General features: G+C 42.5%; 1 protein-coding gene across 2 annotated transcripts in view; it reads right to left on the bottom strand.

Moving 5' to 3' along the window:
* ADAMTSL3 (ADAMTS like 3) overlaps positions 1 to 27,295 on the bottom strand; it is a 339,164-nt gene that overhangs the window by 60,558 nt on the left and 251,311 nt on the right. For both annotated transcript variants that reach the window (XM_055326615.1, XM_055326614.1), the window contains exons 20-21: positions 15,991 to 16,144; positions 3,189 to 4,260 (exon numbers count right to left, since the gene is read on the bottom strand). In XM_055326615.1, the coding sequence (XP_055182590.1) occupies positions 3,189 to 4,260; positions 15,991 to 16,144 (1,226 nt within the window). The remainder of the gene's footprint in view (positions 1 to 3,188; positions 4,261 to 15,990; positions 16,145 to 27,295) is intronic.

Below are 27,295 nucleotides of genomic sequence, written 5' to 3' on the forward strand. Positions count from 1 at the left end.
CTTAGTTCCATTTCTTAGTTACTTTGATTGAAAAGACATGTGAGATTCAGAAAAATATATCTAAAGGTGAGAACCTGTGTTACATAAAGGAAATAAAACGTAAGGGGAACAAATTAATTAGGTAAGATTAAAGAAGAAAATGGAAATAAGAATGGATCTTATTTTTTTAATTCTCTTAACAACCTAAAAACTTTTGGGGCATCTGGATGGCTCAGTGATTGAGTGTCTGCCTTTGGCTCAGGTCATGATTCAGGGATTCTGGGATCGAGTCCCTGTGGGGAACCTGCTTCTCCCTCTGCCTATGTCTCTGCCTCTCTTTCTCTCTCTCTCTGGGTCTCTCATGAATAAATAAATAAAATCTATAAAAAAATACAGAAAACAAAAGTTTTTAATAGCCATATGTAATTGCTTCGGTATCAAATGTTTGATCCTTAAAGTATGCAGAAACACATTTGAGCCAGATGTACTATATCAAAACCTTTCTTCCTGAGACCTCCAGGAATCTCAGGGTCAGAAGCTAAAGTTAATTCCACATGATCAAGTCAAACTACTTCAAATCAACTCAACAAATATTTACTTAAACTGGCCATGCTCTATCACATCCCTGCCATACTTATATGGCCACAGTTGAATCGATTGCTTCAACTTGCTCAGCCTCTGCTTCCTGACAACTTATGAAGTGAAAATTGCTGAGTGGTCCTCCAATGGCGGTCCATGGACTCCAGAGGTTCTTGAAGTCAAAACGATTTTCATAATAATGAGAAGCCATTAATTGCCTTTCTTGCTGTGTTGATCTCTGCTTGGATAGCAAAAGCACTGGCAGGTACAATCCTGGCGCCAGGATGTACGAGTAGTCACTGTGTTCTTGACTGCCACACTCTTCCCACAAAAACAAAAATGCCAGTTTCCCTTAAGAATGTCCTTAATGAGGCAGTGAGACTTAACTAGTTTTCCTAAATCTCAACCCCCAAGTATGTATATTTTTAATATTCTGTATATGAAACGAGAAGTACACACAAAGCAGTCCTGTAGCATGTTTGACTTGCTAGCTGAATTAGCTGCTTTTTTCCCCCATGGAATACCATTTTTACTTGAAAGAATAGCTAACAAACTATAATTATTCAGGCTTGGGTATGTGGCAGCTATTCTAAAAAATAATAATAATAATAACTAAAATGAGCTAACCAATTCAAGGAAAACGATTGACAGTGTTTATTGCCAGTGACCAAATTCGAACTTTCAAGTGAAAGTTAAAATTTTGGAAAATTGGTATCCTCCATTGTAAGCTTGGCAGTATGCCAAAACTCAGACTTTTCTGATGAGTTGGGTCGCAATATTGCAGAGTATGTGTATTCTTTACATTGCCTAAGGAAATGTGCCAACACTGGGGAGATGGTATAATGGGGTGAGCTAATATTTTCCAAATGACCAATGTGTGATATAAACTCATGTGTAGGTAGAAGATCCATCGAAAGTGCAAGATAAGCCAATATCACATTGTAAGGGAGTAACAAAATTTCATGAATATGGTTTTAGATTCCACATTCCAGGCAACTTTTAAGAAGCTACCGCTTGTTTACTTTTAGAGTAGTTGTAAAGAATTGCCATAATTATCTGCAAAGGCTATGAGAATATCCTTTTTCCAACTAACATATCCGTATGAGTCCAAATTTTCTCTATAAACGTTAATTAAAACAACATATCACAACAGATTTAATGGAGAAGCATTTATGAGGATCCAGCTGTGTTTTATTAAGTCAGACATTAAAGAGCTTTGCAAAGATATAAAACAGTGCCATTGTTAGTAATTTTCTTTAAATATTGCTTTTCAAAAATTGTTATTTATATGAACATGTAATGGGATTCTGTTATTTCTATGTGCATTAATAAACAGATATTTTAAATATTCTAGGTGTTCATTTCTAATATGGTAAATATCGATAGCTATAACTCACATTAACGAAAGCTCTTTAGGCTTCTTGGAGAAGCCTTTAAAGATTTTTAGATTCAAAAGGATCCTAAGGCCAAAAGATTTGCGAACTGCTAAGCTAGTTGATCTGGAAGGTTTATTCCACTTGGAAAACTTCTTTACACTCCTGTGTTCAGAGTTCCAGGACAAAAAACGAAAAAGTTAGATTTGTTCTACCTTTTCACTCTAAGATACAACCTAATCATTTATAATAAAAAATCGAGTTTTACCTAGATTTCTTCTGCTGCTTCACATAGTAAGCTCAAATGCACTAAAAGACATGATAAAAATAAAATTTGCATTTTTAAAGTACAATATGGTCTGCAAAGCAATTTAACATCTGCTGTTCTATTTCTCTTAGTAATCCCTAGAAGCAGCTTGGACTCTCTGAATGCAAATTAAAAGAAAGCAAAGCATCTCCTGTCCTGTGTGCACAAACAGCAAGATGTGCAGATATTGAAGAATGCAAAAATGAATATTTGTTAATCCCTGTTATTTTATGTGAAATGAATGAAATGTGATGTCTTTGTACTGACATGGAGCTCGTAATAAAAATATGACTTAATATTTGGTTTTGAACATCTCAAAAACTTTGATCCTTACTTTTCATGACATAACAAATTGCATGATACAGAAAATTACTTCATATCCTCAATCTTTTCACTAAGGCTATTATTTGTATGATATCCCAAATCCTTGGTGGTGTTCAGGACAAGGGTCCCAGGTTCTGGATGGCCATGGATTAATCTTGGGATTCAGTGACCTCATCAGACAACTACTAACCCCCACCCTGCCAGCTCGCAGGACTGACGCAAACGCCAAGGAGCTATATCTCCTAGCTATAGAAGGGCACTGTAAATAAATTCTGATTTGCAGTTCCTACGTGGCGTGGGATTACTGCCAGGATGATTACTTTTTTGAGGCCTTATATGGATTTTGTTTTTAAATGTTAAGTGCCCTACAAAGAGAGAGGCTATACACGCTTAAACTCATTCTGTCTGTACCCAGTCTTGGTAATGATGGGGATGGTATGGTTTAATTTTTAAAATTCCAGTGTGTATGTGAAAAACACACCCTAACATTTTTTTTAGTCTCCGTCCTAAAGACTCCTGTTGGAAACACATTCTCAGGAGAAGGAATTTGAAAATCTTGTCAAGAAAACTGGAATGCCCATTAAGAAGGTATGACACAGTGAACACTGTATTCTTATTTTACTTACTTTTCTGAGGGTTGTAACAACGCCCCATCCTTGGTCCATGTATACGTGGCCTGACTGGGGGTAACGAGCTCACACAGTATATTGATGACCTCCGTCCTTTTTGTAATGTAGACTGTATCTCCAATCCTTGAATTTATTGTTTTATTAAATGACATAGAGGTGGGCTGGCTTTGTCTCATGAGAACAGGTCCCTTCAGCTTGAATGTCAGCTTGCCTGAGTTTTCCACATTCGAGCTTTGAGGCATACTTCTCGTTTCACCCCTTAGATGAGCAGCAGGAGGCACCCCTTCCTGGACACCCCTCCATTGGCTGTGTGCTGGGGGCACCTTGGCTAACTCTGCCACCAGCTGGTAGATCACCTGGGATGCAAGGTCATCACTGACCTCCCTGGTTTCCATGAGCTGACTCATGTTTCTTATCAGTTCATCAAACTGGGCCGTGTCCATGCTGTATGCTCCCTGCTTGACTGCTGCCTCAAACTGCTTGTTCTTAAACTTCCAGGAGTTGGTATTTCCCCCAATATTGTTACAGGCGCCCAAGAGAGCTCTCAAGAAAGGCTGGTTATCAATTTGGCCATCATCCGGATGAAGCTCATTTTTGTTACCCCATATTTGCCTCATTTTCTGCCATGTGGCTCCCAAGCCATTGGTCTCACTGTGGTCCATCCCAGGATATTCCCTCGTGTGCTCTCTGAGGGCTGGAGGCGCAATGAGCCGGTTGTCAGTGCCAATAAGCTTGAGAACCACAGTTTCCTGTGCAGGGCCGGCGATGCACCGGTATGTGCCGATATCAGGGGCTGCAAGGCTGTGGATTTTTAGTGAGCCTGACTTGGTGATGCCAAGCCGTTTGGAGTTCTGCAGACAACGGCCATCCTTCTCCCACTGGATCAGAGATTTCTGGAATCGTCGTACTGGACATTTAATAATCACAGATGTGTTGGGCAGCAAATAGGCTCTGCTACCAATGGTCAGGTTAATGCGCTTCTCTTCCCTCGTCTGAATGTAGACTCTTTGGACATCAAGGATCTGGGGCCCCTGCTCACTGGCTTTTGTCTTCTTCTCTGGTTTCACTTCTGCAAAGAGAAGAAAGAAAGAAAATACAAACAAGTATCTCAATAATAAGAGCTTTCTGACAGAATCTTCCAAGGTTGATGCAAGTCAACAAATGTATCTTTTTTCCTCCCTTAAAACAGCTGACAGTGAAAACATAAATAACGTATATATCTACAGATGCAGATAAATTTCACAACTATCTGGTACTTTAGCAGCAAAGAATGGAAATTTGAATGAATGACATAAAATGTGTAAATTATTTTGCAAAGCCCTGGTTTGGGGAGATGTGAGGTTAAATGTTTATATGAGTAGGAGGTGTCCGATGTTTTGGGCTTCCACCATCTGGTAGGGGTCCTGGGGGTGGTTAATATGGCTCAGCCAGAGGCATATCAGCTCTAGGGGAGAAAGCAGGAGTGGGGAAATGAGCGAATGCATTTGAAGGATCTGGAGGTGAGGCCAACGTGGCCAGTGGCAGCAGATAATCAGAGCAAGTCCACTAAACCTGGGCCTGAAGAAGCAAGTGATCCAAGAAGAAAAGAGAAAATAGGTACCTTGAAGCCAAACAAATCTAAGTTTGGATCTTAGCTCTGCCACCCAGACTAATAACTGAGCTCTCTGAACCTCAGATTCCCTGCCTAGGAAGTGCGGGTAATGTTAGTGCCTTCATCAGGTGAGTATGAAAATTTGGTTGGACATTTACACCAAATGCTCGGTGCAACAGTGGGCACACAATGTGCTTTCACACACGTGACAGCTGGCGGAGAGCGGTCTGAGAGGAAGTGAGAGGTGGGGCTGGCTCTAGCTTCCTCCTGGGCGTGGCCCCCAGTTCATGGCCTCCGGCCAAAGACGATGCACCTTAGATCTCTCCTTCAGAAGAGGAACCTACAGGAAGGCCTCGATATGTCCCAGGGTGATTCTGAAGTGAGGGAGGCATGATGTGGGTAGAATCCCAGTTTCTCTTTGATAACACACTTAGGTCCACAGGGACACAGAGGACCTCATAGCACCAGGTATGACAGAAGAGAGACTGGACTCCTTTCGAGGGAACTGCTAGATTCAGAAGGTCATGGGATTGGGGGCCTCATTATTTTGGAGGATCCTGGTTACAGGTCCTCCTGGTTGAAGCACTTGCAGGGATACACCAGGAGAAGAATCAGACTGAGTCTCCACTTAGGTGGAGGAATTTATAAGGGTGCCACTTAGGTGGCCCTCTCGGCCCGAGGCCATAGCAACAGCATGCTTACTGATACCCTGGTTCTCCAGAATACCTCCTGGAGCCCTCCTGGGTGGCTCATGAGCTTCATAGGGTCTAGCTGCTTGCTGGGGTGTGGTGGCATCAGTACATTCTGGAAAACACCAGGGGTGAACCCATAATTTCCATGGTAGAGGATGTTCTTGGTGAAGGACACACATAATGAGTTTGCATTCAAATCCCGCACAGATGCGATTGGTCGGCCAGGACTATTGGCCCGGGCTCTGCCCGTGGATGCTCCTGAGCTCATCTCTAAGTGGAGCTGGATGACCTGCCACACATACATGCTGTTGGATACAATCTCCACGGGGCATGTCAAGCTCACCGCCCCCCACCCCCAGTTGATACATAAACATTTTCTTCCAGTTGGCAGCATAGTATTTTGAATATACTGCTGTATGTTCGAAAGCAGGAAGAAAATGTATGGATTCACTGGCAAATGAATAGTTTATCCATTATTATAGGCAGAGATGCTATCCGAAATAGTTAACAACGTGCACAACAAGGGTGCCACCAACCAGAACAGATGCTGGCTGTTGCCCTGGAGTGGGGTCCTGTTGTCATACCATACTCCCAAGTATTCCTTCCTTCATTGCTATGTTATGAGGAGGTCAGGCTCACCAGGGTCCCAAAAGCTGGGAGATAGTCACGGTATTCAGGCAGAGGCTATTTAGCAACCATTTGGGAAGTATGCTCAATTTTTTTTTTTTTTGAGAGAGAGAGAGAGAGAATCTTAAGCAGGCTCCATGCCCAGGGCAGAGCCCAACAAGGCTCTGAGATCATGACCTGAGCTGAAATCAAGAGTCATATGCTTAACCAACTGAGCCACCCCAGGTGCCCCAAGTATGTTCATATTTTAAATTTTTTTTAATTTGTTTAATTTTTATTTATTTATGATAGTCACAGAGAGAGAGAGAGAGAGGCAGAGACACAGGCAGAGGGAGAAGCAGGCTCCATGCACCGGGAGCCCGATGTGGGATTCGATCCCGGGTCTCCAGGATCACGCCCTGGGCCAAAGGCAGGCGCCAAACCGCTGCGCCACCCAGAGATCCCTGTTCATATTTTAACAACCAGTATGTGGGGGTTCAATATCAAGTAAAGCAGCAACTCTCAAACTTCACTGCCTGTTAGAAGCACCTGTATTATTATTTGTTAATCTCAATGCCCTGGGTCCCCTTCCCCAGATATTCTGACTTACGGAGTGCAGCCTGGCACTAGAAATTTTTTAAGCTCTCCAGGGGCCTGAAATGTGTAGCAAAGTTTGAGAACCTCTACCTCCAAGCGTACCACTGTATTAAACCAAGGCAGCACAGAGAGAGGCTCCTGACTTTGATTATTTTACTGAAAGACAATGTGTGCTAGGATGTCGCCAGTCAAGAGAGGAGAATAAGAAGCAGCATCTGTGCTCTCTGTGTGAACCCTGCCAAAGTCTTTACCGCATGTGGTGTCTTCTGGAAGAAGCCTGCAGGAGGATTTCTTTCTGGCCTTGGCCTCAGGAATCATCATACTTTATTCTGAATAATTAGTCTGTTTCCTATCCAACGAGTGCTGAACTGTGTCACTAACCAGGCTGCTTTTTCAAGGTTGCTATTTTGTTGGCAAGTTTAGAGCCAAATCTGTGCCCCTATGTAAGAGGAGTATACAATTCAAGACATGATCACGTACTAGCCTTGTTTGTTTTCCTTTCTCATTCCTTATCTACTTCTAATTTTACTTGCCTGGTTGCATCTTATAAATACTTACAAGTGGCCTATTGTTGTCACAAGGCAGGGTATGTGTGCATGTACACACATGCACACATGTGAACATGGTATCTACACAGATGTGTATATATCTACCCACACAGATCTCTCATGATGATTTAAAAGGACCTATTTGAACACCCTGTCTGGTCATTGGTCCCTTAGGGGCCAACAAAGGAAAGATATGAATGTGCAATGGATAGCCTCAAAATCACAATACAAACTGGGTCAAACTCAGGTTTTTAAATTTGTGCAACTGAGGCATGTGGGGATGTAGGCTATTTTAGGGTAGCCATGCTGTTAAGAATGAGGCCATAGCTGGAATGTTTCTGCACTTACTGGGACACAGATGCCCATGCAGGAAATGGAGCACACCTGTCTGGCTGAATAGTTCAGGCTGGGGATGATCTGAGGTCCATATAAGCCCACACAGCATCCTGATGCCCTAGAAGCAACCATGAATGTGGTTTCTAATTACTGTTAGGTCCACTGGTAGCCAGATGTTCCTCAGTTAAGACTGAGGCTTAAACTAGATGGGGCTCTGACTCCTTCCAAGGCAGCCTGGGGAGTCTAAAGGTGACGGGCAGTGTTCAGTCTTGGCGACAAAGCTGCCCAAGTGGCTGGGTGAGCTGCGTGAGAGCCATCTGCTCCCTCTGGCTGCCTGCCCATTTGTTGGAAGGTCAGCCCTGTGACCCTGGCTGGCTGCATTCCCAATCCTGCAAGTGCTCCTGCTGAGTACAGGGAAGGTTAGTTAGCAGGTGTGCCTGAGGAGTGGTCTGGGATTCAGGCTCTATCTGCCAGGCTGCCAGGTACCACAGGTTGGATCAATTCCTCTCTTGGGACTCCTGTGGGTTCCTTTGGAGAAGTGCCTGGAGCCTGACATCATTAGACACGGTTCTTAGGCAAGAACTAGTCTGGTTTCAGGTGACTGCCTCCTCCTGAACCTAGACATGCCCCCAAACTACAACACTGGCTTAGCCTGATCAGGTGCGGCATCATCTACCCTGCAGAGAGTGGTCAGGTACCTATGGCATCCTCCTGAAGGGGCTGTGGGCCTGTGCAAGGGTCCCGACCCATCCTCCACCTCTCTCACTGTGCTGGATTTGAGAAATGTCACATCTCTGGCTTTTCTAGAAAATGAAAAGATCTTTCTTCTAGAGGTCTTCCTTCTAGGCCTCTGGGCCAGCCTGCCCTACCCAATAGAAGCCAGCCAGCTCTGGGAACCTGAGGCTGTTTACAGCAACTGCATCTCGGCTCCTTACTTGTTCATGTCCTGTCTTAACTCCAGTCATATCCCTGCCATAACTCTAGACCTTGGTGCCATGCCAGGTCTCTGCCCCAAGCCATCTGGGCTGGATATTTCCATTTGGTCTTGCCAGCATATGCCTCCTGCCACACCCGAATGGGCTTCAGCGGCGAGGCAGCCTCTAAGACCTCCTAGAGCCCTGCTGGAATCCCAGGCCCCTCAGAATCCACCCCTGAGTGTGGCTGCTGGGCTGAGGCTGGCTCCCATCCCGCCCACAAGCACTGAAGATTCAGCAAGCTCATTTGGAGCTCAATCAAGAACTTGAGCATATTGGATTCTTTCCAGCCTTCTCTGAGGGTAGAAGCCCGGGTAGCTGAAAGGGGGCTGCAGGGGGTGCTGTGGGTAGGACATGCTAAATGAGCTGTGAAGGCCCCAGAGGCCCCACAGAAGACGGCTACTGTAAATGCCACATCAGCCTGAGACGATGGCTTCCGTTTCTTGCTTCCCAGGCACTTTCCAACCAAACGCCATCTGGCTTCTGCTCACAGTTCCCCACTAAATGCTCTTTGGGAAAGGCCACCCATGGTCTGCCCCCTAGTGACAGATACAAAGTCTCCCTTCTGTGTTCTTATGTGGCCATTCTAGGACATATGGCAACCTCAATCCCTCACTTCTGGAAGAAGACTCTCCTCTCACGTGAGGACCCTCACCTGGTCCTTTCCAACCACCACTCATTTACAGTGCATTACGTGCTGTTGCTACCCCTCTGGCATCGCACTTGGCTACTTTCTTTTCTTGCTCTGAGCTTTCCCTTGGATGACCTTGTAAGTGTAACAAGCAACTCTGAGCTATCTAACTTACCTGGTCTACTTTACCTGGTCTGGTTTATCAGATCTAGTCTATTGGTCTAGTTTATCTATCTTGGTTTATCTGGTCTAGTTTTTCTAATTGAATTGATCAACTCTAGTTTATCAGTCTAGTTTATTGGGTCTAGTTTATCTAGTTTATCTGGACTAGTTTATCAGGTCTAGTTTATCTGTGTAGTTTATCTAGTCTAGCTTATCTATCTAGATTATCTGGTCAACTTTATCTGCATAGTTTATCTAGTCTGTTTATCTGTCTAGTTTACCTGGCCTAGTTTATTATTCTAGTTTACCTAGTTTAGTTTACTGGCCTAGTTTATCTAGTCTAGTTTATCTGTCTAGATTATATGGTCTAGTTTATCAGTCTGGTATACCAGGTCTAGTTTAGTCTAGATTATCTGGTCTAGTTTACCTGGCCTAGTTTATCAGTTTAGTTTGTCAATCTAGCTTATCTAGTCTAGGTTATCAGGTCTATTTTATCTAGTCTAATTTCTCTGTCTAGCCTGAACCTCTCTCTGGGGCTCCAGACCTAATTATATCTACTGCTTATCAGAAATCTCTTCCTGGTACTTCAAGTTTTAAAATATTATCATCTAAACACATTATTTCTGCTTCCTGTCCCATCCCAAGTATCCTCCTTTTCCTGTATTCCCCAAGTTAATGGCATCACTTTCTCCCAATTACCCCAAGGCAGAAACCAGAAAATCATTGTGATTCCTCTCTGTCCAGTGGAGTGCTGACCCCACCTCTCACTGGCTCTCAGGTCAGTAAAATTGTTAGTATCTGTCCCCAACTCTGCATTCAACCATATCACAGTGGCCACCTGAAGCTGGCCATGGTGGGAGTACTTACACCACAGAAATCAATACAGCTAAGAAATAGTAACTACCCTTCTCAACACTCCTCCCCCAAAGCTGGTTGTTAAACACTTAAAAGCACATCTCATCCCTGTCCCTTAGCTCCCAGCTCCAAATGTCATCCTGCTTAGGCAGGATATCTGAAACATTGTGAGCATCTACTACCACACTCTCTCTGCTAGATATTGCCACAGTCCCTTCCCCAGACTTCCAGCTTGCACCCTTGTAGTTACCCAATGTCTCCATATAGCTGTCAGAGTAAATAAACCAAAATAAAATCTGACTGTGTCATCTCCTTGTTGGATCAAATCTAAACTCATTAACATGGAGTCCTAATATCCTCTACAACTAAATTCTCAAGCTTTCTCTTTTGTCATAACCTTGAACCTGTGTTCTAATCCCATGGTATTTCTGGTATTTCTTCCCAACATATGACTCCATTTGACAACCTCTACCTTTGTCCAACTGGTCTCTTCACCCAGAGTCTCCTGTGTCCTCCCCGACATAGGCCTAGAGAATGGACACTGATCTTCCAGAACTCTGCCCAAGGGATCCTCTTCTGTGAAACTTGTCCTGACCTTCTCCTCACCCAGTGGCATTGGCCACTGCCTTCTGCGTCCTATCATGGCATCGATGGTGCTTTACTGTTCTCATTTGTTTATGTATATATTTCTCTCCCATTGGACTAGGAGGTCTTTTCCATTTTGTATCATAACATCTAAGACACAGTAGCGGGCAGCCCTGGTGGCTCAGTGGTTTAGCGCTGCCTTCAGCCTGGGGTGTGATCCTGGAGACCTGGGATCGAGTCCCACACCAGGCTCCCTGCATGGAGCCTGCTTCTCCCTCTGTCTGTGTCTCTGCCTCTCTCTCTCTCTGTGTCTGTCATGAATAAATAAATAAAATCTTAAAAAAATAAATAAAACACAGTAGCACTTGATGAATGACTGCAGAAAGAATTAATAAGGAAATGGCATCTCTGACACTGAAAATTGTATGTCTAGGCAGAGAGATCGTCTCTGCCCTCAGGGCACAGCATAGCACCTGGTACACAGTAAAATCCTCTTTACTGAATGAATAAATGAATGAATGACTGAGTGTATGCCCTTGGATGCTGCAGGACAGATGATACAATTCTGAAAGGGGTGCTGGCAAGGCAGACCTGTGCCTCCCTGGGCTTCCAAGGGCTGCAGCGAGGTCAGGCAGCATGGGTCACTGGAAGCTGAGCAGGTTACAGGGAGAGGAGAGGCAGGGGGGCTATAGTCTCTCCTGAAGTCCAAGGTATGTGCAGGAGGCGGGAGACCTAACGAGGCAGATATGGGGCTGGAACCAAGAGGGAGACCAAGAACTACAGAGAAGCGAGTGCATTCCAGATAACCCTGGCAAGTGGATGGGCAGATCTTGGCATTGCCGTCACAGTGCACACCTGGGTGCCTCCCCTCCCTCAACCATCTTCATCTCAGTACTTTGACCAAAAATAAGAATTCTTCACTAGAACTCAGGAAACCTAAAAACCTAGAGCTATAATTTAAAAGATCTAAAATCAAACACTACATTTCCATTTAAACCAAGACAGGTAGGGATACCTGAGTGGCTCAGTCAGTTGAGCATCTGACTCTTGGTTTTGGCTAAGGTCATGATCTCAGGGTCATGAGATGGAGCCCTGCATCAGACTCTGCACTCAGCCTGCACCCTACTTATATTTCTCTCCCTCTGCCGCTCCCCCCTGTTTCCATGCTCTCTCTCTCTAAAATAAATCTTAAAAAAAAAAAAGAAAAAAGAAAGAAACCAAGACAAGTAGACTTTTAACAGCAATATGAGGAAAATCCCAGTCTGACATATTTGGAAAACATCTCTATGGGTAAGTCATTATGATAAGCACTTCCGGTGGCCTATGTGGAGAAAAGTCCAGGGCTACTGCGAACCTACCCCCCTACAAGTACACACCCCTGTGGGACACAAGATACAGCACAAATTGTTCTGTTACATTTTATCCTATCTTAAAGCTATAATAGGAAATAAAGGGATGGCATTAAAAATAACTAATGTTGTTGAGCCTTTAGCATGTGCCTGGCATTGTTCCTAAGCACTTTATAGGTATTATTTCTCAGAACAATCCTATGAGGTAGAGACAATGACTACTCCCATTTTACAAAGGAGGAAACTGAGGCTGCCAGAGATTAAGTAACTAAGGAAGGATTGGAACAACTGGGATTAGAACTCACGTGAGTTAGTTTAGCCACCATGTTGTATTATCTTCCAGAGATCAATACAGCTAAGAAAGATTATTGGAGAAGGCAGGGTTTGTCGTGGTCTTTCAGGAACAAGAAGACCATCAGTGGCAAGATACAGCAGGAGAAAGAATTCAAGGGAGAGGTCAAAGTCTGCAGTGGGGGGAAGCCGGGAATGGAGGGAAGACACAGGCCGGACTGCGAGATGTTCAGGACATCTGTTCTACCCGCCCTCCACCCACTGCATATCAAAGTGGTCAAAATGAAGTCCAGCAAAACTCACTCCTCCAAAGAGAATGAGTTTTACTTAAGCCTAAGGCTCCAGTTTGAACTTTTATCTACAAATGGAGGCTTGAGAGGGAATAAAGATCACAGCACAGGTGGGCTTGAGCTTTCTTGTCTTCAGACCCCTTCAATAATGCAGGGGTCAGGTCTATAGTGAAGACCATGCATTTCCAGTCTGGGGAGTTGATGGGGGCTTTGCAGAAGTGAGATGAAAAGGAGGTGAAAGTCGGAGGACATAAAGGCCTCGATAGTCTCAGTGGAATAAGAGAAGTGCACCACCAGAGAAAGAAAGAAATCAGAGCTGCTATGGGATGGTGGATTTTTAGGGGTTTTTTAGGAAATAGGAAGAAACATATGATGCCCAAGTAAATCAGACAGTATGAATACCAAGGATGTCTAAATCAGCATGGTGATATTATTTCCTTCAGTGAATCCCAGTAGCTCAGGCCAGGGAACCAAAAGCCAAATAATGTCACCTGAAAAGTAATACAAGGGTGGAAGTGAGCAGATGATCCAGGCAGGGGGTGAAGGCAGGGCAAGCTTAGCTACAGCGAGATGGGGGTGGGGGAGGGAGAGCAGGAAGCTAATTTTGAAGGTCATGTTTGAGCCGGTGTAAGGGGTCACCTTGCCAAGGTGATGGGGCAGGGGTCAGTGAAGTGAACAATGGTAGGAGATAGGGATATCAGAATTTTAGAAAGGTCATGGGCAGGGATGCTGGTTGTCACCAAGGAAGAATGGATCTGGAGGTAGTGTGTGCTGGAAAAAAGGCATCCAGTGTCTGTGATGCAATGAGGGCAACGTTGGTGCTGAGTGCATGACGGTGTTGGGGAAATGGTGTGACAGAGCAGGAGTTGGGAGGGTGGGTGAAGGCCAAGTGTGTCACTTGGCTCTGTGATATGGTTCGGGGGGAGAAGAGGATGCCACATCACACTGCGAAGGGAGGGGCCAAATCTCAGCAAGCAAGGGCCACTGAGCAAAGGTGATGGTGTGATCCAGGCTACTGCAGAAATGGAGGCCCAGCTCAGGGTGATCTGGCGGGGCTGGGAGCAGAGGCGTTCCCCTCTCTTCTCTGTTTCTATGACCCACATGTTTGGCAAGCCAAGGAATGGGGTGGGGAAAGAAGAGATATTACTGTCTTTTTTTCTTGTGTTTCCCCCCTCCCTAAAATTTATAATTTTACCCTGTTCTCCATTGCATGCTGTAAGAGTTTATAATTTCATCTGCACTGCATTGTGTGTCTTAATAACCACGCTGTATTTCCACATGCTATTTTGTGATTATCTTAGAGGAAGCTCCAGTATTCCTGTAGTTTCCCTCTCCTCGAAGGCAATTTACAGCCTAATAGTCTTGCTATGCAACCATCCACAATTAATAAAAGTCAGATAGATAAGTGCTTTGAAGCATGACACTGTGCCATATGCCACAGGCATTCTTGAATTCCAGGACACGACAAAACTTGGGATCTCAAGTTTTTAGAATCTCAAGATTTCGAAAATGTGGTCTCAAAGAATTCCTAGGAAAAAAATGTTGACATTGTCCATGAATCAGCATAGAGAGGCAGCTAATAGCAGGGACTCAGGAATCAGACAGACCTGTGGTCAAACAAGCCAAGGCGTCCAACTGGCAGCTATGGATCTTTGGTCAAGTCTCATACATTCTCTAAGTCTTGGGTTCCTCTGTCTAAATGGAGATGATATTTGTCTCACAAATTGCTGGAGACTGAAGGACTTAATGCATGGAAGGAGCTCCGCATCACAAATGTTCAATAAATAGCTCAAAAATGCTTTTATTTTTAAAGTTATAACTGTTTTTTTTTACTTTGTTTTATGAGTTTCTCCAGGAAAACTATGGACAATTTGGATTTTATATCTAAGGTTTTTTTTCAAGCAACATTAACATAGTTAATTTCTGATTTTTGTTTTCTTCCCATAAGCTCAGGAGGTACCCAAGGGTCTTAATATTACTTTACAGGTAAATAATTAAAGACCATGAACAACAAGGCAGGAGACAGACCAAGAGTCTGTGCGGTCCTACTCTGCCTTCCCAGCTCTGAACACCCCATCACTATTCTGCTGCCTTATTTTTCCTTTGCTGTAGGACCAGCCCTCGACTCATTGCTGTCACCCACCCTTCCACATGAAAAACACATGCATATGTGCAAACATACATTCTGTTGTGTACACTGAAAATACAGAGAAGTCCGACATGCATGTTAGCTTTTGGTTATAATAAAGCCATATTATTCTAAGCTTAGTATATATTTATATACTTCATACTAAGCTTACTATTATTTATTTTATTTTTTCTTTAATTTAAATTCAACTAATTAACGTATAATGTATTATTGGTTTCAGAGGCAGAGTTCAGTGATTCATCAGTCTTATATAACACCCAGTGCTCATCACATCACGTGCCCTCCTTAATGCCCATCACTCAGTTACCCCATCCCCCTACCCCCTCCCGTCCAGTGACCCTCAGTTTGTTCCCTATGATTAAGAGTCTCTTATGGTTTGTCTCCCTCTCTGATTTCATCTTGTCTTATTTTTTCCTCTCTTCCCCTATGTTCCTCTGTTTTGTTTCTTAAATTCCACATATGAGTGAGATCATATGATAATTGTCTTTCTCTGATTGATTGATTTCGCTGAGCATGATACTCCCTAGTTCCATCCATGTCATTGCAAATGGCAAGATTTCCCTTTTTTGATGGCTGAGCAGGATTCCAGTATATATATATACACACATTACACTAAGCTTATTACTTACAATTAATTGAAGAAGTGCCCAAATCACCATTAAAAAAAACAATGATAATTTATGTTTTCATCCTTGCTGGTTTTAGATTATACACAAGAACAGATACTTGAATACTTAAAAATACTTAGCTCTTCTACTCATACTGGAATGGATCCAAAAGCATTATTGGTGAAGTAAACCAGAAAGTAGTAGTTCAGCTTAACTTCTATAAGGAATACTCCTGAATTGTAAGTGGAAGAAATCGTGGCCAAGTGAAGGACAGAAGGAAGTTTAAATCCAAATTTAAACTAGGAAACCTAATAGATGCATTTGCTAAGTTGTGTGGACATTCCTTAACATTGGTTTTCCTTAGAACTGTATCATGTATTCAACATCATATTGGTTGCTGTTCAAACAATTCTGAGTTCTGCTCGATCTGCTCTACCTACAGATTAGAAAAGTGCTGCTTTATGGGAAATAAAGCCACCAGGATGAGAGGAACAGAATGAGCATTTCCTCTGGAGCATGGCCTTTGCATACTTACTATTGCACGCAGGCATCTGGCAAGGTCTTATAAGAGGGGGCCCTGGAAGGTCTCGGCACATCGTCTCACTGAGGGGCACGCGTCGGCCTTTGGCTGTCAGCCTCTGACACACCTGCTTTCTTCGCTGGGTTCCAACACCACAGCTGACAGAACACTGCAATGAGAGTTAGGCACCTGTCACGTGGCATGTCGGCAGTTATGCACCTGTCACAGCCAACCGCCAAGTGTCCGGCGGCACAACCAGGGCATCTCACAGGTGGCTGTGCCAGTAAGTACACCATTTCCTAGGCTTGAACCCCTCTTATTTTTTATTTATCTTTTATTTCTTTAATTCAAGTATATATGACATACACCATTACATTGGTTTCAGGTATACAACACAGTGATTGGACAAGTCCATATGATATTCAGTGCTCACTGCGGTAAGTGCTGTCACCACGAGTCACAACACAGCATCATTATGATGTTACTGACTGTATTCCTCATGCCATGACTTGTCGTGACTTTTATCCCCGTGACTTGTTTTTTTTTTTTTTGAATTATCTTTTATAACACAAGGAGTTCCCTCCTCCCCACCCTCCCTTCCTTCTTTGTCTCTGAGACAGTAATTAATTTCCAGTAATTTACTGTATTGGGGATTTTTTGTCAGTGTAATTGATATCTATTTTATATTGGATAAAGCATGAAGATTTTTGGACAAGGAACCTTCTAAAATTTATAACCCAAGATCGAACTAGTTTAGAATAAATTCATTTTATCTTTACTTCTCTCCTGTTTCTACACAGCCCTTAAATGGTTGAAAGGATGTTTCTAAACAAGGTTTGGGTTGTTGTTTGCTTGTTCATTTCTTCTATTTTTTTTTCATTGAAAACACCAAACTGTTATGGACTTTAAACTAGACAGCCATACTGATTTATTTTTTAGCTATTTTTTTTATAGAGTAAGATGAGTACACTCTAAAAAAAAAAAAAAAAACCCATGATCATAGCCATGACCAAGACTTCAAGAAACAAAAAAGTATTAAAGTTTTTAAAAAATCATTCAAACTACTTTACATAAGATAACACTAATATTTGATCATCAATGTGTGCATAACACTGATATTTGATAATTCTGTGTACATGCAATCTTAATTTAAAAATGTAATGTAGTTTTATTTTTTATTTATTTTTTTTGTAATATAATTTTAGTAGGCATATTAGAAAAAAGGGAACTAAGGTAGAATTAAAGGAGTTGTTAAACATCTGAGGTTTTCTACCCACCATAACAATTAATTCCCAAAAGAACGCTGTAATGTTAAGGAAGAAAACTGAAGAAGCCAACAGAGATTTGGATGGTTGTTTTTAAGGTTTGACTCAGGAGAGTAGCTATTGGCCTACTGCTGAGAAGGATGAGGACATAAGCCCATTTGGTTCTCCCTCTCCCCACAAACCTCCAATTACCTCCATGATCATTTAGGAGACATCTGGATTTCTGATATCTACGTTCTGTATTGAGATGTGATTGTTGACTGATTAGTCTTAACCCTGTACATAAATGAACTCATTACTCATCTTCTGTCTTTTCATCAGTGTCTGTGCATTTATGGTGAGTCATCCTGGCCCTGCAGGATTTTCGCAATGGACTTACACATATTCTCTGACTAACTCTCTGTTGCCTTTCTTTTCCATTTAATTTATTTTTAATGTTTTATTATAAATTCAATTAACATATAGTGCATTATTAGTTTCAGGGGGAGAATTCGGTGATTCATGAATTGTATATGGCATCCAGTGCTCATTACTTCATGCCCATCACCCAGGTACCCCATCCCCCTACCCCTTCCCCTCCAGCAACCCTCAGTTTGTTTCCTAGAGTTAAGAGTCTCTTATGGTTTGTCTCCCTCCGTGTTTTCATCTTATTTTATTTTCCCTCCTTCCCCTATGTTCATTTGTTTTTTTTTATAAATTTATTTTTTATTGGTGTTCAATTTGCCAACATATAGAATAACACCCAGTGCTCATCCCATCAAGTGCCCACCTCAGTGCCTGTCACCTAGTCACCCCCATCCCCCACCCTCCTCCCCTTCCACCACCCCTAGTTCGTTTCCCAGAGTTAGGAGTCTTTCATGTTCTGTCTCCCTTTCTGATAATTCCCACTCATTGTTCATCTGTTTTGTTTCTTAAATTCCACATATGAGTGAGATCATATGGTATTTGTCTTTCTCTAGCTGACTTATTTTGCTTAGCATAATACCCTCTAATTCCATCCACATTGCAAATTGTATGATTTTATATTCTTTTGATGGCTGAGTAGTATTCCAGTGTGTGTGTGTGTGTGTGTGTGTGTGTGTGTGTGTGTGTGTGATATCTTTATCCATTTATCTGTCAATGGACATTTAGGCTCTTTCCATAGACTGGCTATTGTGGACACTGCTGCTATAAACACTGGGGTGCAGGTGCCCCTTCAGATCACTACATTTGTTTCACCTGGATAAATACCTAGTAATGCAGTTGCTGGTCATAGAGTAGCTCTATTTTTAACTTCTTGAGGAACTTCAAGAAGGCTGCACCAGTTTGCATTCCCATCAACAGTATAAGAGGGTTCCCCTTTCTCCACATCCTCACCAACATCTGTTGTTTCCTGGCTTGTTCATTTTAGCCATTCTTAGGTGTGAGGTGGTATCTCATTGTCATTTTGATCTGTATCTCCCTGATGCCTTTCTACATGATGAACACCAAGAGGAAGAACAGATAGTTGGGTCTGATTCTCTTTCCCTTTGAACTGTGCAGACCCTGTTCCACTGTCTTCATGCACTGAATGCTACTGTGAGGATGTGAGCAGCCAAACAGGGAGTTTTTGTTGTGTATCCATTTGCCCTTTCTGCTCAGAGGCCTGGGGGCTCCTTCTCTATCCATGAAGTTCTGCACTGTAAGCACGCTGTGTCGCACTGGGTCATATCTTCTTGGCACATTAGTATGCCATTATGACTTACAGACCAAAGCTTTTATCCAAGAAAGGTTTTTATTATTACTATTTGTTATTAATAAATTCTCCTTTATTATCTCTGAATATTTCTCTCTTTTATTTTCTGTGCCATTTGATCTGTTCTTTTCACAAATGCACTTGGGTTATTTCCTTTCCATCTTTCATGTCCATGGCTGCCCCTGAAAATCAGTGCACATCTGTGCTCTTTCCCCACATAGTAGACGCATCATTCCAGCCTGTACACATCTGTCTTCTGTCACTTTAACTTTGTTGTTGTTTGTAATATGTTTTTTTGCCCTGAATGTTCCAGCTGTCTTCTCCTTTTGTTGACTTACAATCTCATTTTGAGCTCAAACCTTGTTTTAAAGCCAGTTTCCCGCCAGACACCGTAACTATAATTTTCTCAGGGACACAGAGCCTATTTGTTGGCAGTGGTCCCTGGGGGATAGTGTTGTGATATTACCATCATTCATGTGGCTCTTGCCTGGTGTTGATGCACGGGTTTTATGCTGGACCTCTGAGTGCAGCTCTTTGCCAACAATGTGGGCAGAGGATGAGGAAGGGCAGCTTACATCTGTTGTGTGCAACACTCTGGCACCGCATTTTCATTTCTGTTGCCCATGTCTGTTCAGCTCTTGGCATTTGAGTGGCTGGTGTGACTCAGAGAAAAGCCTCTTCCGCAACTGGCTCACTGTGTAATAATCCAGCAACTGCTGCCCCTTCTTCCCACTTCTTCATCCCTGGCAGCCATCCCTCGGCCAGGAGGGCCACAAATGCCATGTCTCCTTTGGTGCCACCTGCCCACAGTTCTGCAGGAACATTCTCAGGGCAGCTTATCTGCCCTCTGTAATCAGAGGACCACTGAATAGGCCTCAGAGGACCGTCACATGTCGTCCTAGGGAGATCTATACCGAGCACGGCGCCTGAGGGATACTTGCCAGCTCGCAGCCTTCCCTCTCATTTTGGCCCAGGTTTTACGGCCTTTGGCAGGTGTGTTCCATGATTTATAGTTTGGGATTCTAGCCATTTCATTGTTCACTGAAGACAAACTGTTCCCTCTCTTCCATTCTCCTTGTGGGTTTTTTGTTGGATTTCAAAGGAGTAGAATGGAATTTTCTTAAAGTCCTTTTGTCATTGTTAACAGGAAGCCCTCAACTATTCATATTTTCAGTACAGAGAAAAGCTTTTTGTAAACTTTTGAACAAGTAACTTTATTTTTTTAAATTTATGATTTACTATTTTTTTTAACCAACTCAAATCATCATCTAGGAGTTTCTCATTTAATAAAAATTAACATCAACTTTTTTTTTCTTTTTAAAGATTTATTTATTTTAGAGAAAGACGGAGAAAAGGAGGAAGAGCAGAAAGAGAAGGAGAGGGAGAGAATCCTTAAGCAGGCTCCCCACTGAGGACAGAGTCCAATGTGGGGCTCAATCCTAGGACTTCGAGATCACAACCTGAGCTGAAATTAAGGGTTAGCTACCCAACCAACTAAATCACCCATGTACTGCAAAAATTCACACAAAATTTTTAATGTTGGTTCATGTAACAGTGAGTTACATAATTGCCAGTCTCCACTCATAAGCCATTTCTAATAATAAATATATGATTTTTTCCTCCCCATTATGAAGCATCATAATGAGGAGCATCATTTGTAAACTACCTCTCGGGATGGAGATCTTATGTGACCTTGTGTTTTCTAAGTTCAAAGTTAGGGTGCCATTAAAGAATGTTCCCAACTCAGAAAAAGAGGAAGGGACAGAATCAGTGCCATTAATTACAATTCACAAAGCCACAACCTTTTGCCAAAGCTTCTGCTATTTATTCTACAGATCTGGTAGATTCCTTGGGAAGAGCCCCAGGGAACAATATACCTTGAGTTTTTGCAACTTTGTAACTATTTATCTGTGATCTTTACACTTTAAGGTCACCTTGGTAGGATATAACATCCTTGGCTCACATTTTCTTTTTTGAAGTATATTAAATATGTTGCTCCATTGCTTTCTAGTATGAAGTGGTCTTGTCAAGAAGTCTGCTGCTAATCTGATTTCCTTTCCCAAGTCACGAGTAAGTGACTTGGTCTTTTTGCCTGGATACACAAGTACACTTTCCCTTATCTTTAAAAGCACTACTTCAGCAGAAGATGTCTTGATATTAGCCATGGTGGGTCCGTTTACCCAGGGTTGTGGTGTCCCCTTTCAATATTGTGATTTGTGTTAAATGGTGATTTTATTTATAATTTTGTCTTGTTGTTTTGGTTTTCTTTTCTTGGAAATCCAGTAATACTTATATATTGGATTTTCTTTCCTCTTTCATATCTATTTTTTACTTGAATTCTATTTTTCTTTGATTATTTTCAATCCCCTCCTTTCTTTCATTTCTCTTATTACCCTTGTTTCTAGTTTACTCTCCACTTGAGAAATTTTCCCCATAAGTTTTCTGGTTCTCTCCTGAACCACATTAGTTCTTTTTGGTCACATCCCCCTGTTATTTATTCAACTCATGCCTGGGCTTTACTGTTTCTGATTTGTTTCTATGTATTTCTTAATTTCTTTTAGCTCATTTCAAAACAGTAAGTTATATTCTCATCAAGGCCAAATTTTCATGATGTTGCTATGCTATTGACACTTTTAGCTTACAGTATCTTTGTATGGGGCTTGCTGACACTCCTATTTAAATGAGATAATTTTTTGTTTCTGAACTTTTAGGAAAGTATATGGAGGTGGCAGTGTTTTGAGGTCATTGTCTTCACTGTTCCCTCTTCTGGTGTTGAAGAGAAGTATTCAACAGTTTGGACACAGTTCTGAGATTCATATGTTCTGGAATCTTCTGTTCCCAGAGGTCTGAGCTTTCCTTCCCTTCCTCTTCGTATCCTTGCTCAGCTTGGATTACAGTTATGGCAGGTTTGCCGGGTATTGCTTTGGCTCTTAGAGATGTGCATTCCCCTCATGCTCTCCAGTCTACTTAAGGCCTAAGTGGGTCTACATGATCTTCCTTGCACTCAACCATAGCCTGGGACCCAGAGTCCTCTCTTCTGTGTCACTGACGGGTCTCAGACCCTGAGGTGGCATGCATCATTGACTTCTGTGTTCCCTGGCTTTTGGCTTGCTCTTACCTTCTTTCTGTTGGCCTATCTGTTAAACTTACAGCTTCTGCACAGTTTCCATTACTGTGCATGGTTGGGCCTCACCCATGTGTCTCACTCATGTTAAAGTGGCTATCTGTGTTTTTTTCTTTCTTTTGGCAATCCTAATTGTTCTGTTTTCTTTGTTTCTTTAGACCGAAGTATAGTTGATATACAATAATCTATTAGTTTCAGGTGTACAACAGAGTAATTTGACCTCTCTATATACGTTACCAGATGCTCACCATGATATGTGGAGTCACCTTCTGTCACCACACAAAGTTATTACAATATTACTGATGCTATGCCCTGTGCTGTGCTTTTCATTCCTGTGACTTATTTACTTTGTAGCTGCAAGTTTTTACCTCCTTATGCCCCTCACCATGAGGGATCTAGTATATTCTACAACCATGCAACCATTGTGATTTTGCTTCACCGGAAGCCTCCTACTTTCAAAAGAATTCCTAGCGACGACATACACATATATATCATGGTATTCATTTCTCCACGGTTCAACTACTGCTTAAATGCTGATGCTTCCCACACTTTAGCGCAGATCTCTCCTTAATGATGACTTGTTAGGCACTTAGCTACACACACCTCAAAATAGACTCATTTTCTCTTTCAAGTCACCTCCCCAATGTGTTTTTCCTTGCTCAATTTGTTTTAAAATTAATGCCGGCTCTATCCATAACCCTTCTTTTCCAATTCTTTCTTACCACTTCAGTAATCAAATCTGCCTGCAATATATGCTAAAAACATTGCTTACTACTATCTCCTATTCTCTACCCAACTGCTTCCTTTTACTCCTTGGTTTTATTCTACCCTCTCCTAAAAAGCTCTCCCAGGATCCAGTTCCTTCTCCCCCAACACACTGTTCATACCACAGTCAGAAGCACATCCCTAAAAAGGCTGCATTTGCCTTCTCTATTCAGAAACCTTCCTTGGTGTCCTCACCACTTCAGGGACCAGCAGACACTCAAGGTCCTTCCCAATCTGACAGAAACCTCTCCTCTCTATCTTGCCCTTCCATTCCTCTACAGCATCCTCATCTCCAGCCACATAAGCCTGACAAGTCCACCACCTGTGCCTCCGGGTGCACTCCTGTCACCACCTGGACCACCTGGGGCTCATTTCCACCCAGCCTGCACTCAACCTCTAAGACTCAACTCTATAGTCGTGTCTTCTGCAGCACTTCCTTGGAACCCACACAAATGTAAATGTCTCCCCTCGATTTCCATGCAGTTCTGTAGATGGGAGTCCTTGTGGGGCTTGATACATAATTTTTTTGTGTCTGCTTCATTAAACTGTGAGCTAACTGAAGGCCGCATTCTTGGCTGTCTCAGGTCCTGAGGGCCTGGGCTAGTCAATACAGCAGTGCTCCAGTCAGTGTCTGCTGGTGACAGGACAGGGCTGTGGCAACAGGCATGTTCAATTTAGAAGCCTTTATAAGTCTAATTTTAGTCAACAAGTGTTTACCAAGCACCCAGTGGGATGCACAGAGGCAGAAATGGTCCTTTTCCTCTGGCAACTACAGTCTAGTCAAGAAAATAAGGCATATTCGGGTGTGTGTGTATGTGTCTATTATTTAAAATAAGCGGAACAGAGAGAAGTGCATGGACTTGAATGCACTGGGTATATTTCAAGTAGGCCAAAATATAAGAATAAGCTATCATCTTGAGTCTAAAAAGACATTATTATTCAAACAGAAGAGTAGTTATCTACAAAATTATTCATATTGCAAAATTCATAATTAATACTACGATAATAAAAAAGTAAAAGGAAGATTTTAGAATAAACCTTGAGAGCTGAAATACCCTTTTATTCATGGAAGGAATACCTAATGCATTTGGATCAATCACCATGGATCAAGACCAAACTAACCCTTCAGGATAATGATGGATAGTTTTCTTTTTCTTTTTTTTTTAATAATAAATTTATTTTTTATTGGTGTTCAATTTACCAACATACAGAATAACACCCAGTGCTCATCCCGTCAAGTGCCCCCCTCAGTGCCTGTCACCCATTCACCCCCACCCCCTGCCCTCCTCCTCTTCCATCACCCCTAGTTCATTTCCCAGAGTTAGGAGTCTTTATGTTCTGTCTCCCTTTCTGATATTTCCCACACATTTCTTCTCCCTTCCCTTATATTCCCTTTCACTATTATTTACATTCCCCAAATGAATGAGAACATACAATGTTTGTCCTTCTCCGACTGACTTACTTCACTCAGCATAATACCTTCCAGTTCCATCCACATTGAAGCAAATGGTGGGTATTTGTTGTCTCTAATGGCTGAGTAATATTCCATTGTATACATAAACCACATTTTCTTTATCCATTCATCTTTCGATGGACACTGGTTCCTCAAAGAGGAACAGACCTGCCCTACGACCCAGCAATTGCACTGTTGGGGATTTACCCCAAAGATTCAGATGCAATGAAACGCTGGGACACCTGCACCCCGATGTTTATAGCAGCAATGTCCACAATAGCCAAACTGTGGAAGGAGCCTCGATGGATAGTTTTCATCTAGAGATCAGATATTTCCTAGCTTTGCCAAGCACCAATGATGAAGATAAAAATAAAAAACACTTTAGAGAAGCCCAACCAAGGTTCTTAAACTCTGTGCAAAAGAGTCCAGGCATGGGTACTTCTTTAGATCATTTCCATCTTAAGTAACCATCAATAAGCTAAAAATTGTCTTATCAATAGTATTGTGTGTGTGTGTGTGTGTGTGCACGTGTAACCCCTTTCTGTGGCTGTGTGTTGGTAAACACTTCACAAGTTCTTGGGGAGAGAGCACTTACTATAACATTTGCTAACTTCTGTGGTATAAATGCTCCCATCATGGCTGATTTCAAATTATCAATCTGATATCACTGAGCACAAGGTAAGAGATCACAGTTTGGTTTTGCAAGCTGGTATGAACAGGCTTTAACAAACTGCTACTTTCATGAGTCATAATTAGTAAGCCTACTGAAAATTAGAATGCCATATTTATAAATCCATGTGTCTAGGACATGTCTTGAGATGTTCTTTGTAAAAAAATTTCTCATTGAAGAGATCTCCTTTTTACTTAGCATATGGATATAGTTTAAGAATTGAAGAGTTAGCAGGTGTCAGTAACCAAACACAGGAGCCAAAGATGGCAGAGATGATCATAAGTTTTGGAAAGATGGTGGAGTGAGGTGGGGAGCTGGCTGGAACTGAAGAGGTTGTCTCTTTGCTTTCCCAGGATTAAGACACATCCTATTTGGAGACCTGGGGACACTGCATTGAACAGAAGGTTATAGACTGATCCTGAATATAGAGAACTATCTATAGAAGTCAGAGAAGAGGTCAGGACACAGAACCAGCCATGGAGGAAAAATTCAGTGATGTACATCAAATATCTGGTCAAATATAGAGCTTTCTGGAGATCTGGAAGAAGGCATATCCATCAACAAGATGTAATTAAGTAAACAGGAAAAATAAAAAACACCAAGAAACATCATGAAGGAGAATGATGAAGGTAGGCAAAATGGTCAAATACTCTATCAAAATACAGAGAATCAAGAATGAGGAATGGTTTTACTGATTTCCGCCAAGGAATGGGGCCACAAAACAGGCTGCAAGGGGTCCATGGAGCACAGGAATCCACCATTTGGGAAGACTGCCCATATATGAGTCAATACTCCCTTCTTACAACTTGAAATGTGGTGTAAGAATTGAAGGCTTCTTCCTGCCTAAAACTTAGTTCAGATCTAAAAACTAATGAGCCAATGAAGGAAGAAAGCCCAAACATGCCATGAATAGAGCTAGTGTCAGGAAAGAGGACTATTCCAGCTGCAGGCTGAGAGGTCTGGCTCAGTGAAAAATGGGCATTCTGGCATGGCTCCTAAGCCTCTCTGGGTCCAGGGTTGGTGGCCAGTTCCAATGTAGAAAGGCCTTATCCAGAACCACAAGATGGATGGCTGCCCCCAAGTGAGCTAGCCTGCGGCAGAAGGACCAGTCTGGCAGAAACCTTTGGAGAAGGTGGCAGTTTGGCATCAGAACCTCTGCCAAAACAAAGTAACTCTGAAATGAAAGGAAATTTCAATCAACAGGAGAAAAGCTGAACCCAGTAGGAAACCCAACATGTGTGCCTGACTCTTCAATCTCGAGTCTGGATGTTCGCTTTTGGTCTCAAAGGCTGAGACTGGCTCTGCCTTCCTGAGCCTGTGTGCACACCCACCCTGCCTCTTGGACAGACATTTTCTAGAGACATAGCTTTGGCTGGGAGGGAGAAGATGTCTTGACTGTGCTTGAGCTGATCTCTAGGGGTGACTACCAGCTTGCTCTTGCCCTGCTCAGTGGTTGCCTAGGAAACCAACTCACCTGGGGTCCAATCCAGCTCATCTGGGTAACCTTCACTTCTGTCTCCTCTCATTTCTCCCTGTAAAAAGCCTTCTTTTTTAAAAATATGTATTTATTTATTTTAGGGAGAGAGAGAGCATGAATAAGATACTCAGGAAGTAGCTCCCATTGAAATGCAATAAAAATTTGGGTCATTGTGAGTTAAAGCTGGGAAATGCTACATGATTTCAGGGGTTAAAAGATTTCGCAGAAAAGGAAAACTCAGATATGGATCCAGGACCTGAGAGCAAGGACAAGAGCAAAGACACAAAGGCAACCATGAGTGGATGTGCCGACTGTGTTACTTCAACGATACATAGCCAGCAACTGCCAATTCATTGTTCGCAGAAGGAATGGACAGGGGAGGAAAGCACCTCCAGCCTCCACTCTACGAGGCCAATGAGAAGAGCTTGTTCTAGTCTCAAGGCAAAGGAGAAAAGAAAAAAGTAGAATGCCATACTTCAGGGTACCGGAAGGGTTCTAGGTGTTCCCTGGCTGCATCCAAACCAAGGTGCCTGATTTCCCCTCAACCCCTGATCACTCCTGCCCTTCCCTTCCTGCCTCTTCCCCTTGGGTTAGGGCAGAACTTGCTCAGAGAAATCATTTCCTACAGCAGTTCCTACCTTGGATACAAACTTAAGGGCTGAGCAACCCTCACAAGGATGAGGGGCGGGTAGGGAAATGCTTCTCCAACTATGATGTGCTTTACAACACTTGGAGATCTTGTTGAAATGCATAGTCTGAACCTTTAGATCTCAGCTGGAGGCACTTGAGAGTCGTCATTTCTTGTGAGCTCCCACCTTGTAAGAGACACACATTGGTTTGCTTCTTGAGGCA

Source organism: Nyctereutes procyonoides, unplaced genomic scaffold, assembly GCF_905146905.1.
Source record: "Nyctereutes procyonoides isolate TBG_1078 unplaced genomic scaffold, NYPRO_anot_genome, whole genome shotgun sequence".
Taxonomy (NCBI): Eukaryota; Metazoa; Chordata; class Mammalia; order Carnivora; family Canidae; genus Nyctereutes; species Nyctereutes procyonoides.